The 12176-nt window shown below is 46.6% G+C and overlaps 1 protein-coding gene across 1 annotated transcript in view; it reads right to left on the bottom strand.

Annotated features, from left to right (window-relative positions):
• Window positions 1-12176, bottom strand: part of LOC119161438 (uncharacterized) — a 102071-nt gene that overhangs the window by 45343 nt on the left and 44552 nt on the right. The window contains exons 17-22 of the mRNA XM_037413899.2: window positions 10063-10239; window positions 9148-9357; window positions 7839-7936; window positions 6590-6799; window positions 2241-2409; window positions 944-1048 (exon numbers count right to left, since the gene is read on the bottom strand). Coding sequence (XP_037269796.2) covers window positions 944-1048; window positions 2241-2409; window positions 6590-6799; window positions 7839-7936; window positions 9148-9357; window positions 10063-10239 — 969 coding nt within the window. The remainder of the gene's footprint in view (window positions 1-943; window positions 1049-2240; window positions 2410-6589; window positions 6800-7838; window positions 7937-9147; window positions 9358-10062; window positions 10240-12176) is intronic.

The raw sequence follows: 12176 nt of genomic DNA on the forward strand, positions 1-12176 counted from the left end.
TCGAAAATGAAACGTGTCTTTATGACAGTGCTTGTTGTTTCTTGCATTTTTTTCGCCCGAGGGAGAAGGAATGAATGTTGAAGCAACAAAAAGTGATGACATTCGAAGAACGACGAGCACCTCGAAACTTGCAGCCTGCTCCGCAAGCAGAAACGGCGCAGATGAACGAGCGTGGACACTTGAAGCGTGCTACTCGAACACAAAGGACTCATGACAGCAACGCACAAATATTACTGGAGGAGCGCGAACTAACAACGACAACAGTTGTTACTTCTTTGAGCGTGAGCAGTGCGCTTATTTCACAAAACGGGGCCACTGCAGCGAACAAAGTGATTTTTGTACCCTCTGCAACTTCCCAAAGTTGCACGGAAAGCACTACAAGTAGAAACGTACAAACCCCCCCCCCCCCTCAAAAGATTGCAAACCCCTGCCCCTTCAAGGCGACTACGCAAGAGGCATCTTGCGTAGTCGCCTTGAATGGGAGGGGGTTGTAATCTCGCCACCGGTTCCATGCCACCAATGACTGACTGCTTTGCTCACCACTAGATGGCGTGAAAAAAAGGCTGTGGTTGCTCTCGATTCCGCTTGTACGCTCTGCAAGTAGCCGCCACATAAAGGACTTTACCACCCGAGTGCGCAGGCCACGCGCTCGCATGTTCCCTTTCATGAAAATTGATGGTTTAGAACTGGCGCTCAGTGCTAGTTGGCTGCTTCTGCTTATTCTATACTTGCACATGACAAGTTTATACACCTTTTTACAGGAGGGGAAAAACACCGCCATGATGGGCTGCGCGCGGGAGTACAAAGGCCAAGGGCGCAGCCTTGTGAGTGCATTTTTGAGGTGTCACGCCAATTTGCGCAGCCCAAAGAGGACTATGGTGGCGCCCAGGGAGGCGTTTTTGAAAAGGTCTTAGGAGAACTCGCAGAAGGAGTCCATGCTTACCCTTTGGTCCTTCTCTGCCGTTCGGACCAGGCAATCCTGGTTGACCTTTTGGTCCCATCAAATGTGTCAAGTTGTCCGGAATGTTTACTGGCAGTCCGGGATCACCTGAAGAAAAAAGAAAGGGCAGCCTTCATGATTATCTGCGCTCGTTATTGTATTTAAAACAAATCGATACGCTTTTAGAAAGCAGGAAGTTTAAATTCGGAATAAAAAACATATAAATATAAAAAAGCGTCAATTAGTTTTTTTCGCAATCTCTTGTTTGATCTTCCGTGCGGCTTCATAGATGGTCGCTATTAACGCAACACTGGCACGTCGTGCGATTCATGGTCTTAATCGGAGCTGTATACTGACTTGCCTCCTATACTCACTTTCATTGCTTTAGTCGTTGATTTCAACTAACGTGAGCGGGCAAGCAAAAGCTCGGAGGACGCTCGAGCTTCACCTGGAAAGAGTGGAACGCGATAGTGTTATCGGGCTCCGTTCTCATCGCCTTCTCATTGGCTTGCCACGCTTCACTTCTCCGTGTACACTTCAACCACGTGGCGAGGAAGGGAACGTGTGTGCGCTTGACATTTGTCCTTCTCAAACTCTCTTAGGGTGCTGCAAGTTCAGTTGCGAAATGCCCACTTCCGCCATAATTCATCATTTTGCTAGTCAGCGCGAAGTGCACAATACACATCTGTAACGAAATACGCACGCCTATGCAGCAGCTCATGCTGTTGATGCTTTTGATGCTGCTGATTATCGAACATACCAGAGCGCTTTGTAATGGGTGGGCATTTAAAGCGTTCAATCGTCGTGCAATACGCTCACTGTTACACGTGGTGCGATTCTACGCTCCTGCCAGGCAATATTTCACGTGTCAAAGACAGTTCTCGCACTACATGACGGTCGCGCATTGTTTCCTTTTTACGAAGCGCTTTCTAGCACTGCAGGCGCTGCTCTGTGGAAGAATACCTGAATGCCACGCAGTTTCCGTGGGCTCGATTCCAGATCGCAACCACTGTTTTTTTAATGCTTTACATTCATGATGATCTTTCGCTCACATCCAATGCCATCGGCACCGACACTGGAATTTCTGTGACACAGGCGAGTCGGGATAAATTTAGAGCTGGTAAAAGATCACATGGGCATACGGAAGAATCAGCGCATCATCATATGCGGTTTGAACCGCCTGTCACGTTTTCAGAAACGTGCTGGTACGAGTCTGCTCGCATTCTGGACAAACATCTGAAGTTGGCGGCGAAGTGGATCGAGAGATGATGTTATCGGTAAGTGGTCGCTCATGACGTACCCATTTCACCGGGCGGTCCAGTGGGTCCCATGTCTCCGGGCTCTCCTGGCTCGCCGTCATCTCCCTTCTCGCCGATGTAGTTGTCTCCCGCTTCTCCCTTGCGACCAGCCAGACCAGGAAAACCTTCCTGGCCGTCGGAGCCGCGGTAACCAGGGTCTCCGAAGTCACCCTGCGCAGGCACACGCAATTGTTAACTCTCGCGGGTGTATGCATACAGTCAGATTCGACTTTACCGAGCTTGCGTAAATCGAATTATCCGTTATATCGAACTACTTTCTTACACGACAATGCTTTAACATCAATTCTCAATAAAAAAAACTATTACGTCGAACAAAAATGGCCCGAATACGTCATGCATCGGACACCGGGCCGCGTAGGAGATCTGGAGATGGTCGCGTAGAGAGCGAGTAGAAACTACCGCTTGCCATTCCGTGATTTCTCTCCGTCACACCCGTCGTGCGTGGTCTCCGTTCGCTTCGCGAGAAAGCGATCGCCAACTGCCTTCCGTGCCGATATATGCCCACGGTGCGTATGTATTTAGAAAGTAAAAAGTAATATTTCATGCAACGTTCTGTTTAAATTGATACCATACCCTATGTTCTCGAGTATAACCCATTCCTTCTAATAACCTGCACCCACAACTACAAACCGCGAAGAAATAAAAACTAGAATAATATATATATATATATATATATATATATATATATATATATATATATATATATATATATATATATATATATATTAGTAAAACTAGTGTTTATATAAACTAGTGTTATAGTATATATATATATATAGTTAGTAAAACTAGTGTTTTTGCGCACGTTTGTCGACCTCTTTCTCTACCGCATTTTCCACCGGATCCAGTGAATTTCACCCCACCATATATATATATATATATATATATATGTGTGTGTGTGTGTGTGTGTGTGTGTGTGAAAGAAGAAAATGTATACATAAGGGCTCTTTTTCTTTTGTTAGACACAATAATAATGAGATCTAACATACAATAATGCAAGGAAAGTGCAGAGGAAAGATTTCTACTGTGAAGGACTGTTTGCGGCTAATCTCTTCCTTTGTCACAGTCTGTGAAAGTGATTTGACACTGCCAAAACCTGTGGTCTACAGTAATGATGCCACCACACCTCTCGCAATTTTTTTGTGCCTCTCTGGACATATCTTGTTAATAAAGTTTGGATTCGAGTAAATTCTTGCCTGTAACAATCGCAGTCACCACTTGTGATCTGCTAATCTTAGCGTGTGGCACTGGGAATTCCCTTCTGTCACGGTATGTAAGCAATCGGTCCCTGTTCCACTCAAGTACGTTATTGGGATCCTAGTCACGTAGTGCACAGGTAGTAAACCCTCGAGCAGCAGGGTTGGCCACCCCATTTACGTTCACCCGAGATGGATCGGCAGACCTCCTGTGTGCAGGAAATCGGCGGATTTCGATAACATGACTGTCCATCTCACCAATTAGCTGGACAGCCCTTTTGGTTACAAAGCCTTTAGTTGGAGTACAATGGAATAACTTTATTTCTGTCCGGCAAGGCGCGCTTAGCGCGTAGCGGGCGTCTCCCACGTAGGGACCGAAAGGAAACCAAAATTTATGCTTCTCCTTCTCCTAACGTAAGAGTTAAGTTTTATATAGGTGGTGGTGGTGGTGGTGGTGGTGGTGGTGGTGGTTAAAAACTTCATTCTAAAAGAGAGCGTATGAGCCTTCGTTAAGTTTCACTGTCAGGTTTCGCACGCAACGGTCGCGTAGAGATTGCAAGAAGACCGATAATCAGTGGCCCCCAGCCGCACACGAACATTTGCGCTCGACGACATGAGTGCGAGCTGCAATGCTTCCCCTTAACGTAACTGTCAAGTTTTGTTATAAGTGGTTGTGACGGTGAAAAACTTTAATATAAACGAGAGCTTATGAGCCCCTGAAAAGGCCTTACAGACTAGGTGACATCCTAAGTCCGCGACGTCATTGTACAATACCGCTGCCCTTGCTCGGGAAATCAGGGCTTGTTAGGCTCCTCTCACGGAGGGTTGGGGAGAAGAGAAATGGCTGTGTTTAGCTGACAGGCTCATACCATGTGGTGGACATCGTCTGTCTGTCCACAGTGCTTGCACCTGACGGTGACTGTGGGCTCAAAATATTGTAATATCGCCGGGCGTAGCAACGTGTTTGAAGCCCACGTAAAATTTGTTCTCCCACCTTATCGAGGCCCTCGGCAGGGGGTGGATATCGGCGAAGCTGGGAGCGATAGTATTGCACAATTTCCTTGTACGTGAGCAGCGGTGGTTGAGGGGTCCAGTTCATAGGGCTCGAATGAGGTACCCGGAGAATGAGCGCTCGGGCAGCCGCGTTTGCAGCCTCGTTCCCTCAAAGTCCTTGATGACCTTGGGTCCATATCGTGCGTTTTGGGGTGGGTTCGGCGAGCCTTGTGCTCGCGAGCAGAATTTCGTAGGCAAGGTGTGAAATTTCTCCCACCAAGTAGCGGGCGCAAGTTTTTCAGAAATCGCTAATGATTACATTAGAAGCGCGGTGCGAGAAACGTAATTCTATAGCGACCTCTTCCGCCTGTTTTGAGTTGCGAGCCTTAAAGGAAATGCCATCCACTTGCATTTTCTTGTGGAATACTGCTGCCGTATAGTATTCCCTCGGTCTAGGTCCGGCGACAGCGTCCGAACGCGCGCGTCCCGTCTTCTCTGGTGCAGCTTCGAGTCCATGTTTTTCGGTAGAGGTTGTACAAACAGTTTGTGCCTCCAAAGCTCCGGTACCATGAGAATGTCCTCTGTTTTGAGATCGTGAATTATGTAGAGACGGGCGAGAAGGCGCCACCCTGAAGGCCTTTGCGCAAGTCGAACGTATTTGTTTACTAGATGGGCTTCGATGAGCTCCTGCAGCAAGTTGATCACACCAAGTGCGGTCAAACGCACATTGAATGTGGTGATTGGGCGACCCAGAGCCCGTTTGGTGGCCTTCCGTATTATTGCGTCTATGTGTTCGGTATCGTGTTTTCTACGTCTTGAGACGCGGTGAATCATCCGTCTTACTAGTTCACCGGTCTTTTTGAGTTTGTCGATGGTTGTATCAATTTCAAGGCGACTGTGAATACAAGTCAAGGATTCTGAATTTCTTTTGCCTCGCGAATAGGTACCCAGGGTCCAACAGATGCGTGTTTTGTCTTTTAGGTTGACTTTGATATGAACGAATCTAGATTTAGCTAGGGCACACCGGAACCCGCATGCTGATGCATATGAGTCGACAGCGGAGGCAGCCTGTTGGAGACTAGCCTCAATTTCTCTTAGGTCTGTCTGGGTTCTCCACATTGAAATATCATCGGTATATAACGCATGTTAGATGCCTGAGATCCGAGCCAGCTCCATCGAAAGGTACATTAAGGCGATGTTAAAAATGAGTGGTGAAAGGACCGCTCCTTTTGGTGTGCCTCTCGTGTACATGAGGTAGGGACCGTAGTCATCGTTCCCAATGCGGAGAAAGGCCTCCCTATCAGACAAAAATCTCGTATGTAGGAAAAGGTCACCTCGCCGCCGTTTTTGGTTTTAGGATTAGCTAGGATAGCACTATGTCTCACATTGTCGAAGTCGCCTTTGAGGTCTAGGGCAAGGACGACCTTACCATTGCAGCGCATAGTTTTATAGAGGTCATCCCCGAAACGCTGTTTTTAGATTGAGTTGGTATGGCGTTTTTGATGTTCTTTCCAGCGTTAGTCATCTTAGAACGGCCCTACGAAAGAAACATCGCGTGACTGTGGAAACGTGCCTTAGTTTTCTTGAAGTCAGAATTTTCTTGAAAATTACAATTCCTGTTATTCATCTTAGGCATTCAGCAGATTGCTTTCAGTCTACGTCAGCCAACACGAAATATTTCCATGAAGCAAACGTAGCAAGTGTAGTGCTCCCCAAATGTTTTTTTTTTTCATCGTAGGTAGAAAGCATTTGTACGTGCTCACTTTTCATCGGGCTAACATTGCCGCCTGACTTAGTGTTCGAGGCACTTGCTTTCGGACCGGGAGGGGGGGGGGGGGACAGGGGTTTAAACTAAAGCACTGGAAAGAAAATTTTTGTGTTATTTTCTTGGTACGCTAGATTTGGGTGAGAGGAGTTTTCTGGAAAATCACCTTCCGCAAATTCGCAGGTCAGTGAACACAAGCTTCGATTGAATGAAAATAATAACTGAGGATTTTTTGCAAGTGTTTCGTAAGTCATTTTGCTTCTCCGCAAAGAAGTGCGTTAACAACATGCACTGCCAACGCAGCTGCATGAAAGCTTTCCAGAAGGCAACGCAAACGTGCATTAACTTTCCCAATGTTGCCCCCCTGAACACTCACCTGGTCTCCCTTGCCTCCCGCGGTTCCAGGCTGACCCATGAGTCCAGGGTTGCCCTCACGACCAGACAGGCCCCTAGGTCCGTATTCTCCGGGTTCGCCCTTCTCGCCTTTGATGGAGCCCGGCGGTAGCGGGCCCGGCGGAAAGATGTATTCGCCCGGTAAGCCTTTCTCGCCCTTCTGTCCATCCCAGCCAGGTTCTCCGTCTCGACCCTGTGACAGACGTAGCCGCACACGCTCTGGGAACAATCTGAGCAGGAAAGGTCGTTCCCTGCGTTGTCTGGGTAGACTCATTGGTCGTTCGCCTCAACGTTCCTACCACTGCACATACGCACTGCTTATCGCCACAGCAACATTTTGGTCCGGTGCCAAGACCGACAGAATTTTCTATATTTTCATTAAAGAGCTTTCTCTCTCTCTCTTGGTGCCCAAGTGCGAAGCGAGATATTTATTCAAAGAGCAGTATTGTGCTTGAGTGCATATTGAACCCACTAACATATCACCACCAGTCCAAGTAAATTTCTGAATAATGTTTACCTTGAACAAAATTTGAATCGAACGAGCTGGAGGACGCTCGTTCGATTCTAACTTACGGCAACCACATTTCGATGAGGACGATACGCAAAAATGCCCGCGTATTTAAACTTATAAGTGGCACGCTATAGAAGCGAAAGTGGTCGACATTAATCCGAAGTCTCCCACAGCGGCGTGCGCCGAAATGACATAGTATCGTTGATAAGTACATCCCCGAAATTTATTTAGTTTATGCAGAGCTTGATGTGTTTCTAAGCGGTGCTCTACTGAGAACATTGAGAAGCCCATGAAATGCGAGCTAAATAGTGGATTTAGTGGCAGATTCCCAATCAAACCTTTTTAAGCACTGCAGCTAACATAATACGTATAACCTAAAATAAAAAGTAAAAAAAAAAGTCAAGCTTCGAAAAAACCAAGCGCGAGATTTCCACGAACGTGGCTTTACTAGCTTATCTATTGCCTAATGGACAGAGAGAGAGAGAGCGCAAGAGGAAATGCCAGGAGGTTAACCAGATGGCCAATGAGTTCGCTATCCTGCTCCGAGGGTAAAAAAAAATGGGGACTAGAACGAGATAAAAGAGAGAAGGCGAATACTGATTGCACACAGGATTATAATTGAACACTGAAGCTCAGTGAAGGCTTATCGGTTATCCGAAGCCCTGTAATGTGGCATCCGAATGGGAAGTTAAAGCGAATCACGACGCCTGTTAGTCCTTACCGGCAGACCTGGGATGCCTCGAGCACCAGGATAGCCTCTGTCACCTTTCACCCCAGACGGGCCCGTAGTTCCGGGGAATCCCATTGAGCCATCGGGGCCTGGGAGAAGATATGCAGGAAAGTAATAAGCAAAAGAAAAAAAATCAGAAGCCCCAACCCTTTCAAGAAAATGGGTGCAAGGGAATCTTGGCGAGTGTGTAGCTAACCTACCGCGTCTTTCTTTCTTTCTTTCTTTCTTTCTTTCTTTCTTTCTTTCTTTCTTTCTTTCTTTCTTTCTTTCTTTCTTTCTTTCTTTCTTTCTTTCTTTCTTTCTTTCTTTCTTTATTTCTTTCTTTTTCTTTCTTTCTTTCTTTCTTTCTTTCTTTTCTTTTCTTTTCTTTCTTTCTTTCTTTCCAGTTTGTCGAGTATGTCACCGCCTCCTCTATAACATGTGACTTATACTAACAATCTTCGCTTGAACATAGTGACGAATGCTGTAAAACAATAAACATTAATATTCATGATCAGACATTATGTATGAGTAAGTTGTAAGCTGTCTTGGTATCTCTGTAAATTTTCCCGGTATCCAAAATGCACATGATCACGGAAATTGGGGATTCACCTTATTTTGAGTGGAGGCGGCGATGATGTCGCTAAGGAGAGCTTAGTCTGGCAGAACCGACCAGCAATCGTTCTGTTTTTTTTCTACCGGCAATTGCTCCATCATTAGCTACACCTAGTTTCGTGCTGCAAACCAGAATCCGGGACATCTCCTTGGTCACTACCCATCGTCCGTTGCGCGGTGTGCCCCTAAACAGCTTCTGCCATCATACACTGGCTTCATTTAAAGAAATAGCGCAATGAAGATTACTTTCCAGTAGACGCTTTCCCGTGTGAGTTTCACTGGCAACAAAATAGCAGATACCGGAGCCAGTGAAGCGTTTTCAAGACAGCCGACCGTGAGAGCTCCGGAGAATCGCCAACACGCCAAGGTGACAATCGGTTGTTATTTTGTCACCCTGGAGCACACGCACACACCCTCGCCCGCCACAGTGTAAGAACAAGATTGACCACTCATGCACGGGTGTTCAAAATCACGGCCCACGGGTACTGCTTCTCCATTATGCGTAGAGTGAAATGAAGTGTGTGCTATAGGAGAATGCTTCATCTAGTCCTGAAAGCGCATCTTTCCCGAAAGAATGAGGCTTCTGAAAGAGCATGCGAAAACTAAGACTTCTTAGTACTTTGTTTTTTTTTCTAATTAAACGACATTTCATGCCTTAGATAACAAATTCTGGCTGTAATTAGTGACGGTAGCTGCTGTGACGCACCAGGGCGGCCGTCTTCTCCAGGTGCACCACGATCTCCAGGTATGCCTGGTGGGCAGTAGCCGCAGTCGTCACCCCTAGGTCCCGGACGGCCATCTGCACCTGGCGTACCCGGCCGACCAGGAATTCCTTGGTCACCCGGTGGTCCACGTAGACCTATGGGTCCATCGGGGCCAGGTCTCGCCACACCACGACCGGGTGTGCCCTGGTCACCTGGGGAGAAAAAGACACCGTTCTTGGCTCACACGCTGATTGCAGGAATAGCTTTCTTTTCATTATTCTGCGTTCTTTGTTTTCTTAAGCCTTTGACAGTTGATCAAACTCATAATTAAACACACACAAAAATATTTCAGAAGTACCAGCTATGCATTTTGATCTAAGAAGCTTTCATTTAAGCTTCGACGAACGGCCAATGGAACAATAAAACTTGTTTAAGGCAAGATGGTTATATATAATGAAGTAAACAAGATATGCAACAAATAAAATGCAATTTTCCGTGTTGTACACTCGCGTTTGTCTAGTGGTCACGAATTTTATTTCCTTCAGTTCGACGAGCAGCAGGTTAGCTGTTTAGTTTATCGAAGTTATTGCAGAGTACAATAACAACTGAAACATGTTTTCATCTGGCATCCATGATTTAGTTAGCGCGACTTGAAAGGGGCTTAGGTAGAAAACAGACAAGAACACCGAAGACAAGATTGCAACGAGAACATGAACACAAAACATGGTGGGCATTCTATATCAACTCTTTAAATATGGTGGCTAGAATAGTTTAACTTCAGCCTGTCAAACCAGCTACCTCACTGAAAAATTTTCTTGCATCGTTTGGCTCACCAACCTCGAGACAGTGGTTGCAGCTTCATACTAAAAAAACAAAACAAACAATAGCGATTGTGTGCTTGCTACGCTTGTTCTTACCAGGTGGTCCGGGATCTCCGCGTACACCAGGAATGCCTGGTCGTCCATCCCTTCCCGGACGTCCTTCTTCTCCAGGGGCACCGATTACTGTGAGACCCGGTTGGCCTTTATCTCCTACAGGGCCTTGGGGCCCTGGAAGCCCTTGCTGACCCTGCAGACCTGGCAATCCCGGATAACCTGCAGGTGCGTATGGACAGGTGATATGTGAGAAGTCAGTAACTTTGTGGACAATAAAATTATCATATGCACACGCGCGCGCGTGCGTTCACGTGATGATTAGAGCTTTTACAAAGAACCTATTATAGAGGCTCCTTAGTGGCATTGATTCAGTTGCCATATGTTGTCCCGGCACCCTCGAAGCTGTGAATTGAGATTGTCATGAAAAAAAAATAATTAAAAAATCACTGCGGCAGTATCACGTGCCCAAACTACCCATTGATTTTCAGGAACGCTGCAATGGAAAATGTTGAGATATCTTTGCCCACGCTGGGTTCTTTAACAGGCGCCAAAATTTACATGCACGCGCGTCCTTGTAACGGCCTTCACCGTAGTGTAGTGGTCGTGGCCTTGAGCGTAGCAGCGCTACGCCATGGCTGCTCGGCAACCCCGGCTGGTGGGGTCATTATCAGATCAACGACCATATATGTGCGAAAACGTGTGAAGAAAGAATGACTATGGGAGAGTTTTTAACCTGGGATTTTCATCTCTGATCACCAGCTGCGCTGCCATGGTATAGAGAAAATAAGACCCCCTGACGAGGTGTGCACTGCAGGTCCGCTTTGTATGGTGCACGCAGCCACCCAGAACACCAGGATAACGAAGAGGCGGAGGAGAGAGAGCGGAAAGTTAGGGACGTACACCCGACGCATTTGCGGTAAGCTACCTTAGGCCGGGGAAGAGGTTAAGCTAACAAAACAAAAAGAAAAGGGCGGGTGGGGGCGCAGGGAGGGGGGTGAGAGAAAGAGAAGTATTAGAGCGGCTATGTGGTGCTGCAGCCTACCGCATTTGCGATAGCTTGCTGAGGTCATTTGATTTTGTAAACTTAACCCAGCCTTGCTTCGCAAGCCTGCGAAGCATGTGGTTAAGGTGTAAGAATCTGTGTTTAGGAAACTAGACAACAATCTAGCTCGTTTAACGCTGCGACAATAATGTCATAAATTATAACGGGCAACTGTATTCTACTGATTTTCTATTGACAGTTGCCGTTACATCAGCCTGCCCCTGTGGCTGATAGACTGGAGCGAGAGTAAGCGCTTAAGGTTGATGAGACAGTTTGTATCATAAGGTTGTTTGTGTTACGTATACATTTAACGCGAGAGCATTTTTTTGGTTCATTATTTGGCTTACTTGACCCCACCGCCATCGGAATGCCGTGGCAGATAATCAGCACACAAATTACTTAGGTAATTTTCGAGAACTGCGCACGTATTTTTCGAAAACCGAACGTTCGCAAACTGATCTTTCGAAAAACTATCCTTCGGAAAACGTTATAAAACTGAACAGTGGCGGTAATTGATTATATGGCGACAGGGCACCTGGCCACGCGGTAGGCGTGCAAGCGGCTGCGCAGAGCGAGCTGCAGCCAGGCAGCGTTCTGGCCGATGAGAAAACCGCATAATCACCCTGCTCACGCTTACGCGAAACCAACGAGAGAAAGAGAAAGAGAGAGAGAGAAAGAGAAACGAAAAGGAAAGGCAGAAAGGTTAATCAAGTTTCGGCTCATGTAGCTACTGTACACGTGGGCTGAGAGAAGGGAGATTAATACATACGATAGAGAAAAAGTCGAAGAGAGATAACGCTGAGACAAGGAAGTCTACGAGAGGAGATTTTCAGTTGACCATAAGACTCCGCAGTTGGTTACCCCGTACTTGAGAATCGGAAAAATGGCGCAGAGAGGGAAGATTATGTGAACCACACGCAAGCGAAGAACAGATTCAGCACTATCGACGTGGCTTTGGAGTATATTGTCTACGAGCTCAGCAACATGTCGCCGTAATACTAATCGCAGCGAAGTAACTCAGGGATACACTCAGAGACAAGTGATACTCTCGCTTTTGCACATTATAAGAATTGCTTAAGCGTTATAAGAGTTTCTAAGACATTAAAGCAGACGC

The sequence above is a fragment of the Rhipicephalus microplus genome, chromosome X, assembly GCF_043290135.1.
Source record: "Rhipicephalus microplus isolate Deutch F79 chromosome X, USDA_Rmic, whole genome shotgun sequence".
Taxonomy (NCBI): Eukaryota; Metazoa; Arthropoda; class Arachnida; order Ixodida; family Ixodidae; genus Rhipicephalus; species Rhipicephalus microplus.